At 40.2% G+C, this 27,586-nt stretch overlaps 1 protein-coding gene across 2 annotated transcripts; it reads left to right on the top strand.

Annotated features, from left to right (window-relative positions):
* The first annotated feature begins 1,350 nt into the window (after positions 1-1,350).
* Positions 1,351-27,203, top strand: WDR47 (WD repeat domain 47). Of its 2 annotated transcripts, XM_054073238.1 has the most exons (15): positions 1,351-1,509; positions 6,920-7,086; positions 8,124-8,207; positions 8,732-8,816; positions 10,393-11,195; positions 13,496-13,622; positions 16,404-16,582; positions 16,671-16,913; positions 17,626-17,701; positions 18,941-19,098; positions 22,417-22,586; positions 23,466-23,636; positions 24,008-24,139; positions 24,883-25,101; positions 25,796-27,203. In XM_054073238.1, exons 2-15 carry the CDS (start codon positions 6,929-6,931, stop codon positions 25,936-25,938), a joined length of 2,748 nt encoding a protein of 915 aa, XP_053929213.1. In that variant the 5' UTR covers positions 1,351-1,509; positions 6,920-6,928; the 3' UTR covers positions 25,939-27,203. The 2 variants fall into 2 exon arrangements, with proteins under 2 accessions (XP_053929213.1, XP_009554089.2); XM_009555794.2 differs by lacking the exon at positions 1,351-1,509 and having other exon boundaries at positions 13,499-13,622.
* The last annotated feature ends 383 nt before the right edge of the window (positions 27,204-27,586 follow it).

The following is a 27,586-nucleotide window of genomic DNA, read 5'->3' as shown; positions in this document are numbered from 1 at the left end:
ACAGGACTCCAGGTGTGATCTCACCAGAGCAGAGGGTCGGAATTCCCTCCCTCGCCCTGCTGGCCGCCCTTCTTTTGATCCAGCCCCAGGATATGTTGGCCTCCGGGCTGTGAGCGCGCGTTGGGAAGCAGCTGAGCCTCCATCGGTGGCAGCACCATAAAGGTGGGCAGGCGAGGAGCTCGGTGATGTGGTTCCATCTTGGACGGGCACGGTTGGACTTGATCTCCAAGGTCTTTTCCAACCAAACAACTCTCTGGGTCCACACTGGCCAGCTCCTGTCCAGCTCCTGTCCCTCAGCACCCCCAGGTCCCCCTCGGCAGGGCTGCGTTCAGCCCCTCCATCCAGCCGGTCAGAAAGAGAGCGGGGCTCGGCTAGGTCCTTTGGGGGGAATTATGGTCCTTTTGGTAAACTACGTGATTTTGCAGAATTATGTGATTTTTGGTGAATTACATTATTTTGGGGAATTATGTGATTTTTGATATATGATGCTGTTTTTTGCTAAGTGTGTGACTTTTGATGGATTGTGATTTTTTGTGAATTACAGGATTTTTTGAGAATTATGTGATTTTGGGGAATTATGTGATTTTTCTGTGAATTTTGGGTTTTGGGGGTGATTGTGTGATGTTGCTGAATTATGTGACTTTTGGTAAATGATGTGACTTTTTGCGAGTTGTGTGACTTTTGGTGTATTGTGACTTTTTGTGTATTACCGGATTTTTTTTGAGTTACAAGTTTTTTGGAAATTAGAGGATTTATTTTGAACTATAGGATTTGAGGGTAATTGTGTGATTTTGGTGACTGTGTGATTTTTGCTAAATTGTATTCTTTCTGATCAATGATGTGACCTTTTTTTGCGAATTATGGGATTTTTGTGAGTTCTGTGACTTTGGGGAATTACGTGACTTTTTATCAATTATGGGATTTGTTGTAAATGATGTGATTTTTTATCAAATATGGGATTTTTTTGAATTATGGGACTTTTTTTGATAAATTATGTGATTTTGGGGAATAATGCGACTTTGGAGAATGATGTGATTCTTGGTGACTTGTGTGATCTTTTTGGGAATTCAGAATTTTTGGGGAATAACGTGATTTTTGGTGACTTGTGTGATTTGGATTATGGGATTTGGGTGAATAATGTGACTTTTGATAAATTATGGGATTTTTTTGTGATTGATGGGATTTTGGGGCAATGATGTGACTTTGGGGGACGGTACGCGAGGTTTTGCGAGCCACGGGTTTCACGAACAATGTGACCCCAGAGAGCCCCGCGCGGGGCCGCGCGCGCGCGCGTTCCCGCTCCTGACCTCGCCCCTCCCGCCGGCGCGCGCTCCCCGCTCCCCGCCCCTCCCGCCGGCGCGCGCTCCCCGCCCCCGCCCCTCCCGCCGGCGCGAACAAAGCGCCCCCGCCCCGCGCTACGCTGCCGGTTCGGGCTCCGCCGCGGGTGGCGTGTCCTGGGCGAGCGGAGCGAGATCCGCGCCCGCCGCCATCTTCCCGCGCGCCCCGCAGGTGAGTGAGGGGGGGCGGGCCGGGGGGAGAGCGGGCGGTGGGTCTTAAGCCCCGACGCGGCCCTTTGCAGCCGCTTGTTTTCATGTTCCGGCTGATCTGGGTGTGATGCGCTGGTTCGCTCCCTTCCCGTGTGGGGGCAGCGCACCATTCGCCGTGTCCCCTCTCCGCGGGGAGCCGAGGGGCTCCGTGTCCCTTCTCTCCCGGGGGGCACCGAGGGGGATTCCGTGTCCCCCTTTGCGCCGAGAGGGCTCCATGTCTCCCTTCCTCCCGTGTGGGGGCACCGAGGGGGCTCCGTGTCCCCCCCCCCGTGTGTGGGGTTGGAACTGGGTGCTCATTAAGGTCCCTTCCAGCCCAAGCCATTCCATGCTTGTCTGGGGGTGTTCAGACCCTTTAGGTGTGGCAGCTGGGCAGGCGCGCTGGGGCTGGTTGGACTCCGAGATCTTGGAGGTCTTCTCCAACCTTCTGTGATCCTGTGAAGATGGATTGCTGGAGGAGAAGCCGGTGAAGCAGCCGTGTAGGGAGGAGAAGGCCGGCGTGCGGGCACCGAGCTGCTGCGCTGGGGCAGCAGAAGGGCTGGATCACAGAGTCCAACTGTGCGAAGTTTGGCGAAGGCTTGGTGCCAGGGCCCTGGTGGGTTCCAGGGAGCTCCTCTGCAGGGATGGATCGTGCAGCCTTGAGGGTAAAATGAGTGTCAGCCGCACTGGCTGCTCTGGGAATCGATGGCAACACGGGGTTTCGATGTAGACTCCATTTTATAAATTCTTTTGTACATAATAACTGGAAGGTGATCGAGGGCACCTCAGGACCGGAGCTGCTGGGTCCTGACTGGGCTCAGGGTCCTGCTTTCTGCATAGGCAACACCCTGGAGTGGGCTCTGGGCAGGCCCGAGGGACAGCTGGGAGCAACCATGGCTTAGATTAAAAGGGGGAATTGCTTTATGCTTTTTAAATATGTATTGCTTCTTCACATTCAGTTTTTCTGTGACGTGGCTCATTCTGTGAGGTGCTGAGATTGTGGATGTGCGTTGCAGCTGTCACTGAAGTCAGCAAACTGAGGCTTTTAATTAGGCATCACTTCTCCCTTTGAACGTATCCTCACTCTCAGGATGGCTCTTATGATTTGAACTATATTTCATTCTTGTATTTCTGAGTAGTTGGAGGTTTTGTATTCCTTGCCCGGTTTTGTGAATGCATATTGTGTACTATTGGCAAGTGATGTGTTTCAGGTGATGAATAACATGGGAATAGCACTTATTTTGGTATGTCACTCTTTACTTGTTTTCCAGAATATTAAACATTACTTTGACTTCCTGTCACGTGAATGCATATCCATTTAAAATTTCTCCTAAGGGAGATAACTTAAAGGCTATTTAAAATTCACTTCTAGTATATAAATGTCTTCCTAAGATGGTATATTTATATGCAAGTAATTGTGTATATATTTTTTTTTGTAACAATTATTTTCTGTTCTTATAACAACATGAGAGGAGTCTTGTTGATGTGTTCTTAGAACGTGACTAAGAACAGAACAAGAGGTAAACCTCTCCCTGCAAAAATTAGTAGGTAGTCTGCGTTCCAGAGAGCTTGTTTGAATGACACCTTGTCCATTGAAGCGACATAGAAAAGATGTTCAGGTATGCAGCAAGTATTTGGTGGCTTTTTCTTCTTGATGTAGTTTATTAGGAGGAAAACAAATTTAAATACAGAACTGAAGGGAGATGACAAGGCCGAGAAGACAGGAGGAAAAGAAAGGAGGACAGGTGTGGAAAAGTTCTGAAAAGACTGGCTAAGATAAAAGGGCTGTAGCAAAAAAATAGTTGGTAGAAGGCACCTGAAATGCTAAGCTCTAGGACTCATTTACTTTCATTTATACCTCCAGCTAATGCTGTGCTTCAATCATCCTTGAGTATTAGTGCTTGAGCTGATCAGATTGTGACGTGATATGCCATATGTGCTGACAGAAAGCAGTATAGTAGGGTGGACCGAAGATGCAGCTTGAGCTCTAATCTTGAGTTTCCCTGCTGTTCTTTGCTTTTTAATTATTATTTTATTTATATTCATACACAGACATACCACTGCCTGTCAGAAACATCCCCCCCAGTGAAATACATCAGTAAGCCTATGTATATTTATAATTTCCTGATAGTGTTACAGTGTTGGTTATTATTTTGACAGCATAAGGCTGATAAGTCTGAGCTCATCAGCCTAAAAAAACCCATCAATTAAGTGAAAATCTTCTCTAGTAGATTTACTGTTCTTTTCTAGCTCTTTGTCCAATGGCAATGTTGCTCTGACAGCAAGTACGTACTAGGTATTTTCATAATCTTTTTCATGTGTGAGCTTATTGGTGTACTTCAAATCTTCTTCAGAAGCTCAGTATCCAAACTATGCTTGGATATTATATTTTTCTCGCAGGATGCCAGAATTGTTGTTCCTAGTCCCATATCAAACATGAAGGGTGGTAATCGTCCTTCATCCTAATTTATATGGGCAATATAAATAAAGCAAATGAGGTTCAGTGTTAGAGTTGGCAAAGGCTTTATGTTCAGGATGAACCTGTTCTTTCAGAAATCCAATGGAAAATGGAAGACGACTCCTTGCAGGCAGTAGATTTTACTTACTGTAGTTGTACTCTTAAGCAAAGTACTGAGTATTGTGCTCGTTTTTCTAATAGTAGAATATATGAATAAATAACTTTGACACAGTCTTGAAGCCGTGCTGGGTGGCTTCCTGTTTAGACTTGATCCAGTTGAAAAGGAAGCTGGACCTGATGTTCCTTTCTTCAAAGAGACTCTTGATCTGAATTTTTCCAGTAGTTTTCTGATGAAGAGTCTCAGTAGGACTTTGCCCAAGTTTTGCTTTGTCTTTTGGCTGGGAAATTAATTAAATTGATGCAAAAACCACCAGTGCCATAAAGCATACTAAAAGATAGATGCAAATGCTTTGGGTGAGGTTGGGAATTAGGATAATACTTAGACTGCTGGTTACACTTGTGTTGTTTTGGTTTTTTTTTTTTTTTTCCTTCACTGTGTAAGGGCAAGGTTCAGGTTTCTTTCTGGGAACGAAAATCCATATCCAGCTTCCAAAAGGGGAAGTTGAAACGGTGCTAATACACATGGAAAAAGCATCTTCCTACAAATTCTGGCGTTGGATTTGTGTGTCTGCTGTCCTTCCTGCAGCAAAGCTTTCTGCAAGCCACATTTTATTTTTACCCATTGACTTTCCTAGCTGCGAGTGGGTGCTTGGTCTCTGGGTGTGTCCTCCAAGAGACCCATCAAAGTACTGGTGCTTGGAGTCTTCTGTGACGAAAGTGAAAATCGAACCCAGCCGTTTAAAAAACAAATAAAAAAAATTAGGCCGTTTCATCTGGCATAATTAGGTCTCTGTTGTTCCAAAATAAACTATACTGCTATAATTGAATGCTTTCCTAGTCAAATGTTTTGGCAAAAACTATGAGGAAGATGGAAAACTTGGGGATTTAGGTGATGTAGCACAAAACCCCCTCTTTCAGTAATGCCTGATTTTGTATCCCTTCAAATTCATTAGCTTTGGTTTATGATGAGCACTGAGAAGTTTCATGGGCGTATTTGTCTCTTTGCCTCTTCTCCAGTAAATATTTAGTTTCTATTTAATACTTAGTGAGTGTCTTACTTGGATTATTCAAACTCATTATACTTGTTCTTTTACTTATTAGCAGTTTCTGATCATTTTTCCTAAAGCAAGATAGATAATTAGCTGATGGACTCTGGTTTTCCAAGGGAGTCTCAGGAGCCACGTTACCAGCAGATGGTTGTTTTTCAGCATCATAGTTGCTGCGTTTCCGCATAAGTAAATGGTTATGTGAGGGGAATTAAGTATTTTATTTCCCCTTTTGAATGAAAAGGGGGAGCTGCTGGGGTGACTGTAACTTATTGCTGTGGACAATCATTGCTTGCTCTGTGTGGTTATCTCCCTTTATTCTTTTTTTGATTACTGTTATTCTACTGTCTCTCCTTGTTCCTGGGATGCTTGCCTCCTGACAATGGTCCATCATTGGTATTGGCTGCTTCTCTCTTCTTTGATTCATTCTAATAACCAATTTATGTCAGGTTAAGGCTTTGCTACTGCCCGAAAGCAGAGCTGTGTCAGTGCCTTGTGTCTGTGGGGTGAAAAAGTGTTGAACTCCTGCCCTGATTAGAAGAGCAGTCCGACTAACCATACAGCCCTATTGTGGGTGCTCTGAAGTGGCTGAGCTGGGGGTGGGAGGAGGCACCACGCCCTTCTGCAGTAACATCGGCTTAAACTGTATTTTACCTCTTGGGAAGCTGCACCTTGTAGGTGCCAGCTTTTTGTGAAGAGTTCTTGAGGAGGCAGTGCTACTTGGCTTGGCTGTGTTTACAGGGTTTCTCCCCACATCTCCGGATAGTTCTCAGTTTGGGACCTGCAAAGTATTTTTAAGGTGTTTTGGTTTTGTAAAGTTGAACAACTTGTACTTTAAGTCAGACTTAAGGAACCGTGCAGGACAGCCAGAAGCAGAATTCATTTTAGGTTTTTTAAAAGAAGTAAATGCTACAACTTTTGTATCCTTTAAGCTGTGTTGCAAGGGAGCTTGGACATTGCATCCATGGGAGCTATAAACAAGCTGACTGCTTGCAGCCAGGCCCTTGGCCTTTCTCTGCCCAAGCTGCATCTTCCCACCTTTCCTTTCTGCTGGCTGGAGAGCTCATGAGACCATTCAGCCACTTCAGTACGTGAGCTGGCAGAAAAGCAAACCGGGTGATAAAAGTGAGGAGTGCTGAGGAAGAGCTGGGAACACATAGCTGGAGATGGGCGAGTGAGTAAGTCTCTGCCAGCCAGCTGAAACCGACTTAGGCCACCTTGGGCTGGCAGTTTAGGTTATTCGTGAGTGCAGAGACAGAAGCGAGTGTCCTGATGAAGGAGGAATGGAACCTCCTGGCTTAATTGCCATGCTTGAAGGGGGAGGAGTGCATTTTGAGTGTGCTGTGCTTTTTGTATGTGCTAGGAACATTGAGGTTTATGTGTGAGATCTCTAGATAATGACACAGTGACTGGCTTGTTTTACGCTCTTTGAACTTCACTGTTTGCATTTCAGAGAGGAAAATTTTACATATTGCAGAGGTGGTAATCACAACATTTTCACACTGCAGGAGGATTGATTCCTTGGCAGATTTGTTTATTTGGGCCCCTGTATTTGCATAGGACAGGAATAAAAAAGGTGCTGATGCATTTTTAGGTCTTACTTGTGGCTTCATAATCAACCTCTTAAAATCAGTTCCCTAATCCTGTCTATGTAATTTTGGTAATGCTACAATATTCTGTCCTGTATTATTTTTTTCTTTTTTCTTTTTGTTAACGAAGAATAAATTAAGATGTTGATTATAGCTAAAATGTTCTGTTCTTTTTCCTTTTAGGCCGCCATCATGACAGCTGAGGAAACAGTGAATGTTAAGGAAGCTGAAATAATTAAACTAATACTAGATTTTCTGAACTCAAGGAGACTTCATATCAGTATGCTGGCACTTGAGAAAGAAAGTGGGGTCATTAATGGCTTGTTTTCAGATGACATGCTTTTTCTAAGGTAGGACTTTTCTGTGGTGCATAAATACCACAGATATGAAAACACACAGCTATATTGTGATTCAGGGGGCAGCCCATCCTACTGAACAGGAGGTCCTGTGCCCTGGTCTTATTTTGCTCATTCCTGGTCCCAGTTCTGTGGTCCAGCTCAGAATTTAGTTACCTCCTCCTTTGAGCCACTTGAAGTAACTGACTGTGCATCATCAGCATAGGTTTAGGTTTATTTGTTTGCTTGTTCATTCATTTTAGCTTGATAATTTTAACTGACGTTCTGATGAATTAAAGTGGAAAGGAGTTTTGACAAGTGCCACCGTCAGTGCAGGGTAAGCTGGGGAAAACACGTGACCAGGAATAGGGACAGGAGAACGAGATCGTCTCTTGTCAGCAATGATCTGTTGTTTGCTTACCGTGTCACGTGGAACTGAATGTGTACTTTATTGACTTCTAAAATAAATAAAATATTTAGACAATATTCCATACTCCCTGCATTTCAAAGTAATACCTAGATTTATCGTTCATCTAATAATATGAAAGGGATCTCTGCTGTCATTAAGGCATGAAAGTTGATTTATTTGCCTTTCCTGATATTGCCCTCAAAATTACTCAAAGGAGTTACTGTAGTTGCATACCAGTTTTTTAGATTTTTTTTTAAGTTTTCTTTCATTCTTCAGAATGTATTCATTGAATCCGTCAATATATTTATTTGAACTCTTGAAATAAGAATTTTCTTAAGTAACAATTAAAGATAAAGTAGGAGGCAGGTCTGTTTTGTCCTTTTTGATGCTTCTTTAGAAGTAATTAATATTTGTCCTTCTTGTATGGAGTTATTTTTACAAAATATCAAAGAAAGGACTTGGATTTTGCTGTTATTAGTCACATCAGACAGTCATCTTGGCATCTGTGCAAAGCATTAACTATTTAAAGTGGGCTGATCACCTGTTGTATTTAAATGACTCCTGTGTATTTGAATAAGCTGCTCACTTGGAAGGAAGGATGTTCGTGTCCGGTAAAATTAAAGGTATGATTATTTCTTTCTAGGCAGTTGATTCTTGATGGTCAGTGGGATGAGGTGCTTCAATTTATACAGCCTCTTGAATGCATGGAAAAATTTGACAAGAAAAGGTAAGGTAGAATGTATTTCAGAATTCAATTTTTTGAGTTGTGGAGAACGCATGAATTCAAGTGATGTGTATGAAAGCAGTAGTTCTAAGTTTTTCCACCTTAGTTTTTAGGGTTTTTTCTAACCTATAAACAGTTTGTAAAGTGCGCGCATGTGGTTTTTAACTTAAACTATGAAAAATAGGTGCACAGAAAATGTTTGTTGTACACTTCAGGAATACAGTGTGTGTTGTACTGTCTTTTTATAGTTAGCTGCTCTGTCATATTTCTATTTAAGAAATGAGTATCATTGATATACTTTTTTTCTTATTAACCTTCTAATATTTTAATGTAGTATTTCTGAAAACAACTATTGAAAAAAAAATTTCCTGTGTGAAAAATAGTTTGTTAAAATTAGAGGTCAGAGTTCCTTGTCATTGTGATTTCTATGCCTGACTCAAAAATTAGCTCTAAAATACCCTGTGTGTTTCTAAAACAATGTTTAGCTATGGGATGAACCTGTATGGTGTTTCACTTCTCACCTGCAGATTTCGTTACATTATAATGAAGCAGAAGTTCTTGGAAGCCTTGTGTGTAAACAATGCAATGTCAGCAGAAGATGAGCCTCAGCATGTAAGAGTTATCTCTGTTTGGGGAATTTCTGTTGTTGTCAAGAGTCCTCTCGAGATGTTTGGATTAAAGGCAATGCGGAAGCTCCCGGCACCCAATGTACATGTTTTAGCTATTGCCAAATGGCTTCATAAACAATGGATTAATGCTCACTTAGCAGCATAGATCAGTGACCATATGCTGTGTTTGTGGTCCTGATCCTCAGATATACTTTATTCTGTTACGCTTTTTTTTTTTTCCTCCCCAAAGAACTGCTCTGAAGCAAGTCTCAATCATGGAAATGTATTGTCGTAATCAGGACCAGGTGAAAGACTCCAGTTTGGACTAATCTTAATCTGTGTTGCTTTTAGAGAAGGAAGGATGTAGTTGTTTCTTTGGAAGGAATAGATGTGTACACAAAGGACCGATTCAGTTAAATGTGCAAAGAGCAGGAGTTGTGAACTTAGATTTTCAATATAGAAAAGAGACATGAGCTCAAACTGGCGAAGAAAGTGTGCGGATTGTGAAATTAGTTGCAATTTTTAATTTATGTTAATAATACAGGAATACTAAATTTCTACCACAAAAATATTATGAAATGAAAAATTAAGAATGTTAGTAGTTCTAAGACAGTTGATTTTGTTTTTAAAATGGAACTGGTTTTAATTCTCTGTTCCGTTACACATATGTTGTATTGCAGGGTCGTCTTTTGACAGAGTATAGAAAGCTATAAGTAAGTCTTTATTTATAGTTGTAAAGGAAAGGTGTGCTATTCCTCTAATCACTCAATCTATTGTTAGTAGATAGCAGTAGAGAAACAGAAAATGTTATTTATATCCATTTATTTTTTTATTTTGAATGTTACCAAGTGTGTTGGCATGCTGTGGAGAAAAGGCTGCTCTGTTGAGCAGGTACCAGCTAACATGGGCAAGCAGCATTTTTTCGTATAATTTTTTAATCTTTGTAACTAAGAATAGCAAGTTACATGTATTTAATGTGGTTCTTGGCTTTTATCTCCCTGCAAGCTTTGTGCTAAAGCCCTCTGTTCATTTGGAGGTCTTATCTTCTGAGACCTTTTTGATCTTTTCTAACGTTGTTGATTGGAGAACGCTCAGTGTAAAAGCCAACTCAAAGTTGCTAATCGCTGGAATCTAGAAAAATCCACAAGACTTTTATCGCTTACGCCAATATCTGTTCGCACAGACAAAAAAAAAAAAGAAGGAAAAAAAAAATCAGTTGCCTTTGAGAATAAAAGTAACCTTCTGTGCTGCAGCAGATTTGAAGCTGTTCAGCTACAGATTTAAAATTTTAAGCCTATCAAACCTGCAGTGACATGAAGAAGTTCCATGGATCCGTAGGAAACGGGGAGGGAGGATTCCGGGAAGTCAAAGCACCCAGACGGTTGGCTCTGTTGCAAGTACGTTTGCATCAGCAATTTGGGACTACGTATATTGTGTGCTGTTTTAGTTAATATAAGCTATAATAGCAATAAAGGAGCGATAACAGAATAATTCTGCTACTGCCTGTATTTCTTCAACTAACTTTTATTGTAGAAACATGTGTACTACAAACCACTCTGTTAATGTTCTTATTTCTGTAGCTGGAGTTTACAATGCGTGAGGCTGTGCAGTGCCTGCACGCACTGGAAGAATACTGTCCCTCGAAGGAAGACTACAGTAAACTCTGCTTGCTGCTGACGCTGCCTCGCTTGACCAACCATGCCGAATTCAAGGACTGGAATCCCAGCACTGCACGGGTTCACTGCTTTGAAGAAGCCTGCGTCATGGTGGCAGAGTTTATTCCTGCTGATAGGAAGCTGAGTGAGGCTGGCTTCAAAGCAAGTAACAATCGTTTATTTCAGCTTGTAATGAAGGGATTGCTTTATGAATGTTGTGTGGAATTCTGTCAGAGTAAAGCCACAGGAGAAGAAATCACAGAAAGTGAAGTATTGCTGGGCATTGATCTCTTGTGTGGTAATGGGTGTGATGACTTGGACCTTAGCTTATTATCATGGCTGCAGAATCTGCCAGCTACTGTTTTTTCTTGTGCTTTTGAACAAAAGATGCTTAATATTCATGTTGATAAACTCCTCAAGCCTACGAAAGCTGCGTATGCAGATCTCTTGACACCTCTTATCAGCAAACTTTCTCCTTATCCATCGTCCCCGATGAGACGGCCTCAGTCAGCAGATGCTTACATGACCCGCTCCTTAAACCCTGCCTTAGATGGGCTGTCATGTGGATTAACAAATCACGATAAGCGAGTCACAGACCTTGGGACCAAAACTTCTCCAATGTCGCACTCCTTTGCTAATTTCCATTACCCAGGAGTACAGAATCTCAGCCGAAGTCTGATGCTCGAGAACACTGAGTGTCACAGCATTTTTGAAGAGTCACCAGAGCGGTAAGTGGGACTGTAGCTTTATTTTCCCCTTAGCTTAAGTAGCACTTAATCTTACTTAAGTGTTATTACCTGCACTGTAACTTGGAACATAATTATAACATGGAAACATAATTAGATTGTTTAAATTCTGTTGTAATTAAAACTCTGCATACAAGGGATTTTCTTCCTCACACATTTATGATCAGAGTAAATTTCCATGTTTGGATTTGAGCCTTATGAATTCAGTTTGGACTTACTTAAAGTTAAAATCCTAGCACAGAGATCAAATACCCCCTGATTGTGTAAAGGAGCCTAGCTAAGATTTGTGTCCAGTATTAATGAATTCTTTCATTCCAGATGAATAAATGAAGACTGGAATAGTTGTAATTCCACCTGCTTTCCTCATCCTGTTCTGTCTTTAAGTGTCTGTAGATTTTGGATCTGATGCTGTAAATGATTTAATTATACTTAAAAAATTAGTCCCAATGAAGTTGGTGGAAATTGCTGTATGCCTCCTTCCATAAGACCTAAGGCTGCATCAAAACTTTGTGGCTTGTATCTTCAAAGAGAAAAGTCCTGGTAGCAGGGAGAAATGGCACTTGTCAGTTAAGAACATCATTATGTTTTTGCTTGGCCTTTATTTTGATCAGCAGTTCTGATCCTCTCTAAATGTTTGTTATATCCATGCCTCTCTAGAAAGTAGCTGCCAGCTTTTTTGGCTCTTGGAGAACCAGATAGGTAGCTAGATGGGTGCACTGGCCAGCAGAGGACACTTCTAGAGCTGTGATGTTCAATCCTGGCCGTAGTTGGTGCTGTTATCAATTTGCTTTACAGCAATTTTCTGTATCTTGTGTTAAGATAAAGACCAGCTGTAACTAAATTGAATGAAAGGAAACTGATGTCAGTTCACCAATAGTAATTGAAATTTTTGCTCTAATGTATATCTTTATACATTTTCTTAATGCTTATCTGGAAAAGAACTATTTTGTTGGATTCTAAAATAATACCAGCCACTTCATAACTGGGGTATTTGTGGATACCTCAATTCTTAAGAAAGCATTTCCTGAGTTGCATTTTTAAAAACTGTATCTCCTGAAGATGCAAATGAATTGAGAATCCTCTAGTTTTACTCATCTTACAAAGCTTAATATTTGTGTGTGTAGCCAAGGGACCAATGTTAAAGCTGATTCTCAAGTGTTCTGTTTCCTTTTTCAGTTTTAGTCTATTGGGACAATTCTGCGCAAATAAGTAGAGTTTTCTTGTGGGCCAAATAAAGTGGTAAATTGTTGCAGCTTTTTTCCTTAGTGTAGGCTTTTGTATGTTAAGTGAAGCCAACAGAACTTAACATGTTTTTGTTGTTAATTAATGCATCCGTTGAAGGTTAGAATTGGGTGAGGAGGATGGATCCATAAATTTCAAGAAGGCCTTATATTTTCAAGAAAAATCCAGTTTTAGTGAAAGTTCGATTTAAAGGGGTGTTTGCAAGAGTGGAAGCTGAGAAGCTGAGCTTTATGTAAATCTGGGCCTTGCTTCCTTTTGCACATGACAAGAATGTGGTATTTCATAAGTTGTATTCAGCAAGCAATTATTTGTCTTTTAGTCAGCTGAGTTACTTTTATTATGCTCGGAGTTCAAAATACCCTTTTAAAGAGCTTTGGTCTGAGTCACTGAGCAAAGAGGACTTCGTAGATTGACAAAACTGAAGATGGGGATCCAAGGTTTTTCATGTATTCTGCACACTTACTGACTACTAAAGCATTTTGGAAAGAGTTGCATGCAGAAATACTTGTATAAGACAAGAATAACAAAATTGATCTAAGCATTTTCCTATGTAGCGATTTCAGGAATGCTCTAAGTGATAATGTTGAACATAGTTTAAATTTAGATAGGTAGTGGTAATTAAATAACTAATATATTGCACTGTGTGGCTAATGTCTTCTGTATTTGATACATTCCGTGTTCATAATTGCTTTGAAAACAGCAGATCTTGAATAACTTGTTAGTTAAAGGGTACATAATTGCAGGGATAGAAAACATGGAGACTGGGTATCTCTGGCTTTTTGGAAAACGTGGGGACAAAGCATTCTTGAGTGCCTGTGCTTTTTGTTTGTTGGGGGTTTTGTTTTGTTTAGTGTAACTCACTGCAAGTGGCGTTTTTCTTTTCCTAAGCAATATCTTCAGTTTTATGTGACTTAAGTAGTTTGCATACTTGTGTTATCAGAATTTATTCTAGGATGTTATTTTTCTCTACTACCAGGGGATTGTCTGCTCTTATTTTTTCTTTTCAATTAAGCCTCTCTTCTTTTCCATGTTGCTGCAAGAAGTGATACTCCTGTGGAGCCACAGCATCCCATCAGCAGTGAGACTTTGTGCCAGAGTTCGGCGTCAGAAAATGAACCGGTTAATGGAGCGCAAAGTCAGGGATCAGCCAAACAAGAGAAAAATGAGGTAGTGCTTGGTTGTTTAAAAATAATGAGGCCCTTTGAGCTGTATTCTGATCACTTCATAATGATTTGCCTTTGCCTTGAGAACTTCATGCATGACAATGGGTTACTTTCAGTCTTGTTTTTACTATAGTGAAAATAGCTGTTGCGTCCTGTTGGATGAACTAATTTTTTCCCATTGTATAAAGTTCTGCTGTCATTTGAGTCAGTAATGCTGCTGATTAGCGTGCCTTCTTGCATCAGGAGTATTGCTAAACTGTCATGTGTATTTAAAAAAAATAAAAAGAGATTTTGCAGTACTCTAAGCCAACAATGTTAGATTAAACAATGCTTAAGGATCCTTAGTGTTTTAGCAAGGGATCTGGCACGCAACCTGTAGTTTTTTGGTGTTAACACGAAGTTTCATAGGTTGTCTTAGATCATTTACTGTCTAGAACACAGAAAGTAAAATTGAATAATGCCCTAGTAAATCTGCCTTTGCTATTCAGAATCCAACAGTGGAATCTTATTTTGGATTCATCTGTGAAGGCTTGCACTTTGACTATCCCTTTTTTTCTTTTCTTTTTTATTTTTTTCCTTAACAGAAAGTGAAATAATAGTTCAGGAGGGAACTTATTCTACAGTTTTAAATACCTGTCTTAATTCAGTAGTAGTGAATACATTGAGTACATGGTGTGTTTTGTTTGCAGACTCCAGTCTGATTTCCTTAAGTAAACTTTGTCTTGGCTTATGACACCTATATGGTGAAAACCAGTCTGGTCTTGGATGGCTTGTGTTCCCGTAGGCTCGTGATACTCTGGTGAGGCAGTGAGGCCTAGTGGAGGATTGACAGGGCCTTCCAGACTTGAGGACTTCACTGCCCTCTAGGATTTTGATGAGTAACTTCTCTGCTGCAAGTGTTGTGTATGTGCATTGGGAGTAATGGGAGGGAGGAAAGAGCTTCACTAGGCGTACAGCAGAGCAGGCTTCAAAAGGCAAAAAACTGGATGCGGAATTTATAGGAGAGAATGAAGACAGGGGATGCTGTGCTGTAGGTGAAGATGTTGGCCAGACTATTATACAAAAGTCAGGGGAAAAAAAATCACCCAGTAAAATTTCACCTTGTTTTGCTTACCTATGGAGTAAGAAGTGAATTTACACTTCTTTTCATAGCTTTATTTTTTGCATTGTTCCTGAGGGAACTGACTTGGAATCCAGAATTTATAGAATAGAGTATCTGGGCAATGTATTTTAGTTTTCAGTGTTAGTTTGGGTAATAATGACACAAAACCAAAGGATCACAGAATCATAGAATCATACAATAATTTGGGCTGGAAGGGATCTTAAAAATCATGCAGTTCCAACCCCCCTGCCACGGACAGGGACGCCTCCCACTAGATCAGGCTGTCCTAGGCCCCATCCAACCTGGCCTTGAACACCTCCAGGGATGGGGCAGCCACAACTTCTCTGGGAAACCTGCGCCACTGTCTCACCACTCTCACTGTGAAGAAATTCTTCCTTATGTCTTTGATTGGATTGAATCCAATTGCGACAAACAATTACCAGTCATGGAAAGAAACATAGCCAAGAATATACCTGTTGCTTAGGATTATAAGCCAATGGCTGGGGAATAGTTGGTGTATTTGAAATACAGAGCATGAATGCTTTCTAGACTTCTGAACGCAAATTCAGAGTTTCTAAATTGCAAGTATTCATCTTGGGGAACCCTAGGATGTTAAACTTATTCCAAATGCAACAACTCTAGGAAATGCATTATAAACAAATTATTGTGTCAGGGAATAAAATATCATAATGGAAGTATTTTTATTTAGAAGAATTCCAAAGGCTCATAGTTACAAAGAAGATTCCTCTGCATGAATTGTCTGAACTCATGCAAATTTCTCATGATGTTCTCAGATTACAATCACTAGATGACAAAGACGTCACTTTTGAAAACAAATTAAAAAAACCTCATCAGGTTGTTTATTCTTTTACTGCTTTTTTTTCCCTACTTGTCAAGACGTACACAGTTCAGGGGTTTTCTTCAGAAAATGCATTGCACTTCAGTGCTATTGTTTTGGTTGTGGACTAAAGTACGTGAGTGTTTTGTAGGGTGTTTTTGTTTGTTCACTTTTAACTTGTTCTCAATTGTTTTATGATGATAGCATTTGGAATTAGTGGCACAGAGAGAGAGAGTGAGGACTGAGGAATGCAGAAGGCAGAGAGTCCTGGGGAGCTAAAAATAGTATGCGAAAGGCAAGGGACTATGAGAAAGGAAGCTCAAGTATGTGTGTTTGGTCCTGGAAGTAATGAATTTTAAAGGTAGAACAAGGCACCAGTTTCAAAGGAAAGATGTTACACTTGGTTAAACCAGCTCAAAGTTAGCTACTGGGAGAGTTAAATTGACTCTGCAGACTGATGGCAGGGAGGTGTCAATGCGGCAGAAAATACTAAATTTGTAGTGAAAATTGGAATTTGGAATGTAGTTTGCATTGTTTACTGATTTTTATTTTCAGTTTTCAGTCACCTATTTGTTTTGATCTTAAGTAATAGGTTGCAAGTTTTGTAAGAAGGAGGAGTCTCCTTCTGAATTACGGCAGGACTGCTTCAACACAGATTGGCAGTGATTTCCTTTTTTTAATACATGAACTGTATCTGGTTTTAGGGAAGAATGGAAGTATTGCTTCTTAGGAGAATCTGCTGGCCTTTTGATACCTGTATTAAAATAATGAACCAGAAAATTAACATTTAGGTTAAATACCGCAATTAGTTAATTTTCCTCATGAGACCTTCTTTTTGTTTCTAGCTTCGTGATTCAACAGAGCAGTTCCAGGAATATTACAGACAAAGACTACGTTACCAGCAGCACTTAGAACAGAAAGAGCAACAACGACAGTTGTACCAGCAGATGTTGTTGGAAGGAGGTGTAAATCAGGAAGATGGAGCTGACCAGCAACAGAATCTTACTGAACAGTTTCTCAACAGGTTGGGAGGTTTCGTTGCTTCTCCCTCCACCCACTTCAGTCCTTCTTCAAGTTCTCATAATAAACCAGGTCTTTTTTGATTTTATTAGATCTATCCAGAAGCTGGGAGAATTAAATATAGGTATGGACAGTCTTGGAAATGATGTACAGACACTCAGCCAGCAATGTAACGGGAGCAAAGGGAACGCATCTACCAATCCGGCACCACCTTCAGATACCAGTCAGAGGATAACAGCTGATAGCCCAAATGTTAGTACAAGCACACCTCGAAAGCGTGGATCAGCTAACCAGATACCCTTTCCTGAAGAGTCCCCTATCCAGGGGAATCAAACGTAAGTTATGTGAGACAGTCCAGAATTAGGAATGTCCTTCTGATACCACTGAGGGTGGAGCTGTTTGTATTTATTTTTAGCTAACAAATGAATTGGTCATTGAATAGGGTTATTTAGCTCATTATCAGTGTTTTCTATATACTTTCACAGGCACTAAAATTATTTTCTTTCTTTTGACAGCACACATGAAAAATTGTGGTTATTTGTAATAGTTTACATTTTATGCTTATTTTTAATATTGGAGTTTTTATTCCATCTCATATGTATAGGTCTTGCTTATTTTATGTTCTACTAACTTTCTGAAAGCTTTTTTATGAAATACAAAGTAGATTGAGAGAGATGCAGGGCAGAGTGGGAACGGGGTTTCTTCTTTTAATTAAAGGTAATGCTGACCAGAAAGCAACAGACATTTTTCTATGGATGTGTGTCTATACGTGCGTGTGCATATATATGTATATTATGGAATGAAAACAAGTATTTTAACTTGCATTCACTTGTTTAATGCCTGGAGTTGCTGCAGAATGGCAACCCCTTGTAAAATAATAGTTTAATGGTAAAGAATCAGGCACGCGTAACACTTGTCCACACAAAGTAGTCAGTTCTGAGAATGACTGAAACTGTTAGTCTGAAAAATACTTATTTAACAAATCTGTCCCTGCTCTTGGTTTTTTTCCGTCTTGCTGTGAATTGCCACTTCACAAAATCATGATAGTGTATCAGAACATGCTGTCCCTCAGCCACAGCTGGAAGATTCTTCAGGGAATTCAGCTAGGACAAGAGGAGATGAGGTGAATTTTCTTATTGTACTGTACAATTTGTGTTTTCGCAAGATTCAGTATTTAATCCTGAGCATGTGACATCCTGTCATTGTTAATAAATATTTAGAAATGTGGTTTGATTGATATAGTACCCACAGAATCATAGAACCATTGGGTTCTGTGAAGGGTCATCTGGAGACCGAGTCCAAACCCTGCTCAAAGAAGAGTCAACGAGAGCAAGTTGCTTCATGTTGGGTCCAGTGGGGTGTTTTGAGTATCTCCAATGATGGAGACTCCACAGCCCTGTGGACAACCTGTTCCCATATCTGACCACCCTCACATTGTTTTTAAAACAACAGAAACATTTAAATGGCATTTCCTATATTTCAATTCGTGTTCACTGCCTCTTGTCCTTTCACTGGGTACCACTGATGAGGGTTTTGCTCAGTCTTCTTTACGGCTCCTGTCTGGTATTTGTATACACTGATGAGAATTAAGTGCCCTTCCCTCCCTCCCCACCCCACCCCCCTGCCCCGAAAAGCCCTTCTGACCTCAAGGCTTAAGAGTCCCAGCTCTCAGCTTCTCCTTATACAACAGAGGTTCCGGTGGGATGTCCTTAACAGCCATTGTTTTGTGTTTTCATGGTTGAAACTTTAATTGTTGGACTCCAGTCAGTATGGTCTGACTTCAGGGAGATAACTTTGCAATAAAGTTTCTGCATCAGATAAATGAAAATCAAAACTTTAGAAAGGTGGTGATGAAGTTGTCTGGAGGATGATGTAATAAATCTTGGCATAATTTAATAACTTTATCTACAGGGTGAAAAGCTGGTTCTTCAGTATTATATTTGGTTTGTAAACTGCGTTTATCACTTGGACTGTTTTCATTAAAAATGCAGCTGTGCTCCCCTTGCAAGTCTTGCACAGATTGAATGTGTTTACATAGAAGTGAATTGTATTATCATGCTTTTGAGATGGGCTGTTTAGAAGAACAAAAGTCATTGGAAGCCTGGAAGGTGAATGAACAATGTTAATCTAGTGTTAGCTGTATGAGTGAGTTGAAGAAAGCAACTTATTTGAGTATGCTTTTCCTGGACCTAGAGTAGGCATCATTTTACAAATCTATAATCTGAAGGGTTTTGCCTGGTGCCACTGCTTATTAATACTTCAGTACAATAGTTATACATTATTCTGAAAAACAGTGATGCCCACTTTTATACATCCACTTGTTTGCTGGAGAACCTAATTTGACTGTTCTCCTTCTACACAGGATGACAAATCAAAAAAGCAGTTCATTTGTATTAATACTCTAGAAGACACGCAAGCTGTCAGAGCTGTAGCCTTTCATCCCAGTGGGAGTTTATATGCTGTTGGCTCCAACTCCAAAACATTGAGAGTGTGTGCCTATCCAGAAGTAATTGACCTAAGGTAAGAAAGCTTGTGTCACTTCTCTTTCTGTAGCATAGTGCTTTTCTCCTGTAGCTACTGATACCTGTATTTTGTTGTCATAAATAGTGCAATGCTTTCCTTAGCATCCTGGACTGCCAAGTGAAAATCAGAACAGAATTTATTTATCTGTGGGCTAAGCTTTTTTTTCTCTCCATTACTGGCACCATGTGTTGCCACAATACCATGCCTTTCCTTTTAGAAGTATTTTTTTTGTGGGCTTTTCTGTGTTTACTGTGATAGCTTCTGGTTTTGATATTCCAGCTGTACAAGTGGGAGAAGGCAAGTGTCAGTTCCCAAGCCAGCACAAGTTGGGCTTCATGAGATGCAGTTTCTGGCAGGAGGAGAGGATAGACTGAACAGCAGAGGAAGCAGTACCTGCTTCAGTGTTTACTGCAAAATTTGCCAGAGCATATCTACTGGCCCATTGTTGTTTATAGACATTAGACAATAGACATTGTTTTCCTGATACTTTGGTTTCTTGACAGGAATAGTGCCATTTTTTTACTGTGCACCTAGGCTTTTTTTTTCCACCCATTTTTTTAGTAGAAGGAAAAATACTTTCTGCCTGGAAAAAAAGTGCTGCCATCTCAATAACCATCTCCTTGTTTCTGCTTCAGTTACGTTATTTTATTGGAGTAGGGGCAAGCACGGGCATCTAAAACATCACAATTTAAGAAGAATCTACAGGTATGCACAGTGACTTTTTACATGGGACATCTACCTAGTTTAGGACTTCTGTTCAGGCTTCCAAAGTGTTCAAAAAGTAATCTAATTGGGCTTTTTTCTTCACATTTTTCCTCCTTACATATCATCAGTAAGGTAGCCTTTGAAGTTTTAATTCTGAAATATTTATTGGCAGTGTATGAAACAAAAAAAAAAGGTTGTCTTTTTGATACTGAATGCAAGCTGACTTGCTGGCCATGAAGCCTATAAATCCTCCTCTTGATTGGTAAACAGTGCAAAATATTCAGTGGAATGACCCCTCCTTATTGACTGATTCTGCTCCCACACAGCTTGTTATTCTAACCATTGGCGAAGGTCGGATTGGCTCTGCAGCCTTAGTCTCCAGTTACAGAGCACAGTGTGATGTGACAAGTGACACAGTGCATCTGGGTAGGAAAGGGATTCCGAGATTTCCTTAATTCTGAACTTGTACTTATTACTTTTTCCATTGTGCTTACAGTCTGCCAAAGCATTTCATCATGGCATTTACGAGTCAGCAGAGAGATTACGTTATTGTAAAGATAGTCTGGTGTTGGTAACAACCTGAGTCTAGGCACATGTTCAGAATTTTGTATGGTTTCCAGAAAGCCGTAGTTGTGCAGCATGTCTGGTAAACAGCAGTTGTTCGTTGTACACCAAAGGTCTGTTGTTTTTTTTAATGTCTTTAAAATTGTGTTTCAAACCGATGTATGATTTGGGACAGGGTGGGTTTGTGGGGTTTTATTTCCTTTCTCTATAGGTATAATAGTAGTAGGTGTTCTCTTTTCCACTTTTGATATTAAACACTGATAGACAGATATTACAGTCCTCTGGATGTTGCCTAAATAATCAGAGTGCTCCCAGGCAGCTGGCTGGCAGCGTGTGCTCTGTGCTGGGCAAGCACTTCCATGTCCTGACAAAGTCCCTGATGCTCAGCTGTGGCTTCCACCTCTTAACAAATACTGTGAATCCAAACTGAGTGCGGTCTTAGGCCATTTAGGAAGCTCCATAGTGTGTGTTGAACAGTAATCCCGTTTTAGGCTAATCTGTCATGGATTTTCCCTCTGGCAACAAAATAACATTAGCTTCCATGTAGATGTACTTTAGTGTGCTTTACTAAAGCCATGTTTATATCAAAATCTTTTAGACAGACATAGGCATTTGTATTCTGTTTTTTTCTCTGTGCCTGTTGTGTTCTGTTCAAGTATCTATAGTATGATTTCTGGATTTCTCAGTAGCAGTTTAATTTGTTGAGTTTCTACTGTTGACGTTACTGGGGTGAATCTTGGTGGTGGTGGATAAGGCAGTGCTTCATCTTAAGCACTTGACTGCTTCCTGCGATGGGAACAGAGAAATAACACTGTAGGAAATCGATCAGTTGAAATAGGGAAAATGCACATCAGTGAGACTATGCCTCTTATTTCAGCCATGTGTGAAGCTGATCTGGTTTCAGAAATGAGAATATATTGACACATAATAGTGACTGTGTCTGTCTTTCCAGTGGGGGTGCCATTGCCCACAGCAGGGGAGTTGGAACTGGATGATCTTTAAGATCCCCTCCAACCCAGCACATTCTAAGATTCTTGCAGAGGCCGCTGTATTTGATTTTTCTAGTAGATGAGTGAAGCTCTGAGAGTTGCGTTATTCAACAAAAAATGTCCAGTGCACAGCTTCTAATAAGGAACATGTACAAATTTTTTCTTCGGTTGCATGATTTTTCATATTTATTTAATGGCCACTGAGGAGGCAGAGGCAGTACTTGACTTAGGGCAGCATTTTTCTGTCTTCCCAGGTGGGGTTAACACAGAAGCATTTTTCTTGATTCTTTAACCACTTTAAGTGCTCAGTGTGTCCCATTCATTTTGACAGCAAGATAGCACAGACCGCTTTCTGGATAAAACAGTAAACCTCAATTTTTATTGTTACAGTCCTGCAAGGCACAACAATGGCCCCAAACACAAGGGTATGGAGCCCAGTCATACAATTATGCTGTCGTACCAAACACAATCCCCAGCTGGGGATTATGTCTTGTGGGTAGGAAACTGGAAGACATGCAGGTTACACAAGCTTCTTGCTTTCTTCTCTCAGGAATCTGTTTTTTCCAATATGCAGCCCAAAAGCTTAGTCCCAGTCTCAGCCTTTAGCTGTGCCAGCTGCGCTGGGTGCTGCCATGGATAGCGTGTGCTTTAGCAAGCTTTCTTGTCCTACTGGTGCTTAACTGAACTCAAGCCCGTTCAAAAGTGGCCACAGGATCAAGATGTTAAAGCATGAAGGATGTAGAGAAAAATTCCACCTATTTAGGCCTCTGGGGATAAGGTTGCATTCTGTGTTACTATTAATTGCTATGTTTTACCTGTATCAGCCATTTTATAGCTGAAGGGACCGTCTAAGATTGTGTCCAATCACAAATACAAGGGGAAGATGAGGAAAAACTGAGAAAAGTAGATGGACAAGACCGTTTTGTTTTGTCTTAAAGAATACCTATGTTTTGCTGCAAACAGTTATACGTATTTTATGTTACCTAAAATAATAGAAAACCAGTATTCTCAGAGTACATTATTTTACTTACAAGTAAAAGGGAATTTTTTTTTCCAGTGCTTATAATACTCCTAAACAACCTGTAGTTCGCTTCAAAAGGAACAAGCATCATAAAGGATCAATCTACTGTGTAGCCTGGAGTCCCTGTGGACAGCTGTTAGCAACTGGTTCCAATGATAAATATGTGAAAGTGCTGCCTTTTAATGCAGAAACTTGCAACGCAACAGGTAATGTTTATGTATTTAGTTTAAAGACTTTAATTATTTGTCCAATATTTGACAAAACTATTCAAATTACATTAATTATGTAGTTAATAGGTTTTTTATTTTAATGCCTTGGTTAGCTTAGTCTCTTTTCTCTTTCACCATCCCTGTAGTGTCTGTCCAGCAGAGAGCCACTGAAGGGCTGGGGATTATCTTTTGGATTTTGTTTCGTTTGGGTTTTTTGTTTGCATTTTGCTTTTGTTTTGCAGGACTTTCTGATGTTGTGCTGTATTCTGGTAAATTTTTTTCAGATACAATAAAAAAAAAAAGGGGTTCTTACCCAGCTTGAGTTCTTGACTGACAGTAGGAATTTCCAGTTCCCGTTTTTTCTTGCATAGTTCTTCCCCTTCTTAGAAGTTTGCAGCTTCTCTCTCAGAAAATACTGTTTTCCATGCCCAGTCCTCCTAATCATTACACTGAATAGGGGTTTTATCTTTTCTGTTTTGAACTTAAAATGCTTGTCCCATGCAATGCAGTGTTCTCACATCATCCTACCCTTCTGGCAGAGAGAGACTACTTACCATAGTTTGCAAAAAGAAATTACTATTTTCCATAGACCTTGGCTGGAATTGGCTGTGGAGGTGGTCCATGTCCCTTTTGCAAAGTTTTAGGAACTGTAGAAAGTTCGAGCAACACTCAATAAAAATAAGATTTATAGAAATGTTGTTTGAACTCTAGTAACTGGAATAGTGTGTTCTATGGAAAGTACACAATATATACTTGGTAGAGTATCTGCCCTTTCCTAAAATATTCTGTGTTATCATTGTAGCCACTTTAAAGATTGTAAGACTAAGTGATAAACAAGGTGTCTCATTTTGTTCCTTGATTTTTAAATTATTTTAGGCCCAGATTTGGAGTTCAGCATGCACGATGGGACAATCAGAGACCTGGCTTTTATGGAAGGCCCTGAAAGCGGTGGTGCTATTTTAATAAGCGCTGGAGCAGGGGACTGTAATATTTACACAACAGATTGTCAGCGAGGACAAGGCCTGCATGCTCTAAGCGGTCACACTGGTATGTGTGTTGTTGCTTCTTTTTAAGTCTCTATTATATTCTAATAAAATTGTTGGTTTGGAGGTTTTTTAATGTCTTTGTTTTTCTTTCTGTCAAGATTTACCTTTTCAAATTGCTCTTGAGTTATTCGGGCATGGTGTGTTTGTTGTTCAATATATCAGTAGCTCATTTAGTGAGGAGAGTGCATGCTTCATTCCAGAGAAGATGCAGAGCTGGATATTGCCTTATGCTGTTGGCATCTTAGATTGTGCAACTTGCAGCTTTTCCATAAGCTGTTAAATCTCTGAAGGCAAAAAATATGATCAGAACTGTAATGTTTTATTGTTTGATTAACGCTGTTTCATTAAATAAAGAAGTGGTTTGGTTCACAGGTCATATTTTAGCACTTTATACATGGAGCGGCTGGATGATTGCATCTGGATCCCAAGACAAGACTGTAAGATTCTGGGATCTGAGAGTGCCAAGTTGTGTTCGTGTTGTGGGAACAACGTTTCATGGAACAGGTGAGACTTCCTATAGTGCTTCTGAGCATTTCTGCATAATAATAGATTTCAAAGATGTCTTAAGTTGTGTAGAGTGAATGTCAGGAGGTTTTGCTGTCACAGAATGGAGGCTTGGCTTTAAAAACAAGTTGTGAGGATATCTTTACCCATGTGTTTTGCTGTTTGTTTCTTTTAAAGTAACATCTCCATTCAAAAGTTGGGTAGTGTTTTGTTTTGTGACTTTCAAACAGGCAATTCCATGTACATTAAAATAAACCAAGACACGAGATAGTTGTTTCAGAATCAAAGGAAGGGGTGGGAAGGAGCAGCTGTTTCTGCAAGTCACCAACATACTCTGTAGAAATCTAAAGCATTCCCAAGGACCACTTAGGTTCAGATTTGTTTGTTGAAACCTTTTAGGGGGGGAATAGATTAGAACTGGGAGGGGGAATTCCTTTAATTACTCCACATTATTTCATAAAGTGAGTGACTTTCCCATGATGAAGCAGATGCTTTTTCTCATGCCGCTTTAATAGTGGCTTTGCTACTCTTTTTGCTACTTCTGGCTTCAGAGTCTCAAGTGCTACAGCATAAAAATTTTCTTATTCTAAGCTAACAGTAGCTATGTCTGTTCACCTTAAATTTAAGGCCAGCATTTAGTATTCTTATAGAATGTATATTCTTGTTTAAAAAAAAAAGGGCTATTCGCACAACTGTACATAAATATAATGTGTGTGTTTTTTGGGTTTTTTTTTCTCCTGTAGGAAGTGCTGTAGCCTCAGTAGCTGTTGATCCTAGCGGTCGCCTCCTGGCTACAGGACAAGAGGACTCTAGCTGTATGTTGTACGATATTCGAGGAGGACGAATGGTGCAGAGCTACCATCCTCATACCAGCGATGTTCGTTCTGTTCGCTTCTCGCCAGGGGCACACTACTTACTCACAGGATCGTATGATATGAAAATAAAGGTGACAGACTTGCAAGGTAACGTACCACAAAGGATACCAGGTTAACTTCCAGCTTGGTGCTTTTAATATTGAAGTCATAGGAGAACTTGGTTCAAAGGTCAGGTTTTAGTTTAAAAGGGCAAAACAATAGTAGAGCTTTGAAGATTCTGAAATGTATCTAAATGAGATTTGTCTGATTACAGTTGGTGGCTGTGTTGCTAAGAGTGCAGGCTGTGAATGAAATCTTATTTGGGGGGAGGGCATCAGATTATGATAGAAGAGCTGATGCAGAACTGCCTGATCAGATGGCTGTTTCTTTCAGGCAGCAGTCACAAAATTGACCTTTCGTTATATTTTCTGTTTTGTAATAATAATGCTTGTTTTTATTGGGAAGAGTTAAGAAGAGAGAAAATACCAAGTGTTTCTAATTGATGTGATTTTCTTGGACAGTTAAATTTTAATCATGTTGTTTTAAAAATGAATACCTGTGTTCTGAAGCAGTGCTGCATCCATTAGTGCATAAAATACATAACACTGAGGCCTTATGTTATATTTTGTGTGTGAGAGAGGAAGAGAGAGGAGTTAAGTGTGCTTCATAAGGTGAAATCCAGGTGTAAGCTTTATTAAACAAACAGAACAACAACAAAAAAAAAACAAACAAAACCCCCACTCCAAAACACCTGGGATATAAATTCATGGAACAACTAATGATTTCTGTTTCTCTGCCGTAGGGGACCTCACAAAGCAGCTTCCTCTTATGGTGGTAGGAGAGCACAAGGACAAAGTTATTCAGTGCAGATGGCATACGCAAGATCTCTCCTTCTTATCGTCTTCTGCAGACAGAACTGTAACCCTTTGGACCTACAATGGCTAGAGTGCAAACAAAGGCAATCTATGCAGCTAAAGCACAGAGACCTGAGGCTATGGAACTGAAAAAACAAAGTAATAATAATAGTAATTAGGCATTGAGAGAGCAGCGGTTGAGCAGGAGCGTGTCTTGTCGAGAGGAGGGACACGCATCACAGGTTTATTCTGGTTTCTAGGAGGTCTTGGTGTTTCTAGTATATTCTTTTGCAGTGCTTTCAGTCTTCCATGTGAACTTATGCTGCTGTGACCTATTGTAGTCTTGTTGCCAAAATCTATGAGGAGAACTCTTATGTTGTTGATGTGCACTCAAAGTAACATGAATGATGTGTTTACAGTTCGGTATTAATTGCATTCCTTGGTCTTTGCCTCAATGAGAATTTTATATAGGAACTTAAATTGAACACTGCAATCAAGTATGTGTAACTGGTTCCACACACAAAAGTTAAATTACTTCCACTGTTTTTTCAGGTTTATTTTATTAGTCACACCTCTAAAAGAGGTGAAGCTTTTTAACACTTGCACAATTTCAACTTTTTTAGTAATAAATGCTGACTTAACTGGTGACCAGGCAGTAACCAACCACATCTTGATTATGGGCTATTATGTAGTGTGGGTTTTTTTCTTTCTTTTCATCTAAACTGGGGGAAATGTTGCTGTTTTTACTACGTGACATGGTTTTGAACAAGCTAACATGTTGGAGGGGGGAAAAAGTAAAATATTGATTTTGTGGGCTTTTTTTTGCTGTAGAAACATAAAATATTTTACTTTTTGAATGCAACAGAATACCTCTGTGTATAATGTACTGTAGAAAGAGTGGATTGGCAGCAGTTGTCACAGTGAGCTTAATGGCTATCAAGTTTTCAAGTAAAAGGGATACCATTAATGCTATAATAGAAATCAGCATGGCTTAAAACGCTATGTCTGCATGATAATTTAAGAATGAAATAGTTTAAATTCCCAGTTCAGAAGCTTATCTGAATTTTATTTCTTGCACTGTTTACGTATGGAAAACTGCAATTTTATTTCTACGAAACTTTAGATTCTAATGTTTATGTATTGTTATATTTTCATATTGTACAGTTCCTTTTACTTTTTAAAGTAATAAACTTTAATGTTAGGTTATTTATTTATTTGAACTACAGTTAAGTTTGGGATTCTGTTGGTTACTAAATTATATGTACGCTGTAGCAAGCATTTTCAACTATCGTATCAGAGTGGAAAGGTAACCCTAGAAGTGTATCTGTGCTATAATCTCAATAAAGACCTCCAACACCTGCAATGCAGCTTGCCCGTCACTTTGGTCCTCCATTACAGCTCTGCTGTGCAGCTCTGATACAGCAACTGTGTGTCAGAACCTCTTCTCTGCTGGGGATGGTGGGAGGCTGCAGGGCCAGACAGAAGGAGGAATTTCTTCACCGTGAGAGTGGTGAGGCCCTGGCCCAGGTTGCCCAGGGAAGTTGTGGCTGCGCCATCCCTGGAGGTGTTCAAGGCCAGGTTGGATGGGGCCTTGGGCAACCTGATCCCGTGGGATCCCTGCCCATGGCAGGGGGTGGAACTGGATGGGCTTTAAGGTCCCTTCCAACTCAACCATTCTGTGATTCTATGATCTTCGGAACCGTTTCTGCCTGCGGGGGATAAGGGAAAGGCGGCAGCGC

The sequence above is a fragment of the Cuculus canorus genome, chromosome 8, assembly GCF_017976375.1.
Source record: "Cuculus canorus isolate bCucCan1 chromosome 8, bCucCan1.pri, whole genome shotgun sequence".
In the NCBI taxonomy this organism is placed as follows: Eukaryota; Metazoa; Chordata; class Aves; order Cuculiformes; family Cuculidae; genus Cuculus; species Cuculus canorus.
This window is presented reverse-complemented; position numbering and strand designations above follow the sequence as displayed.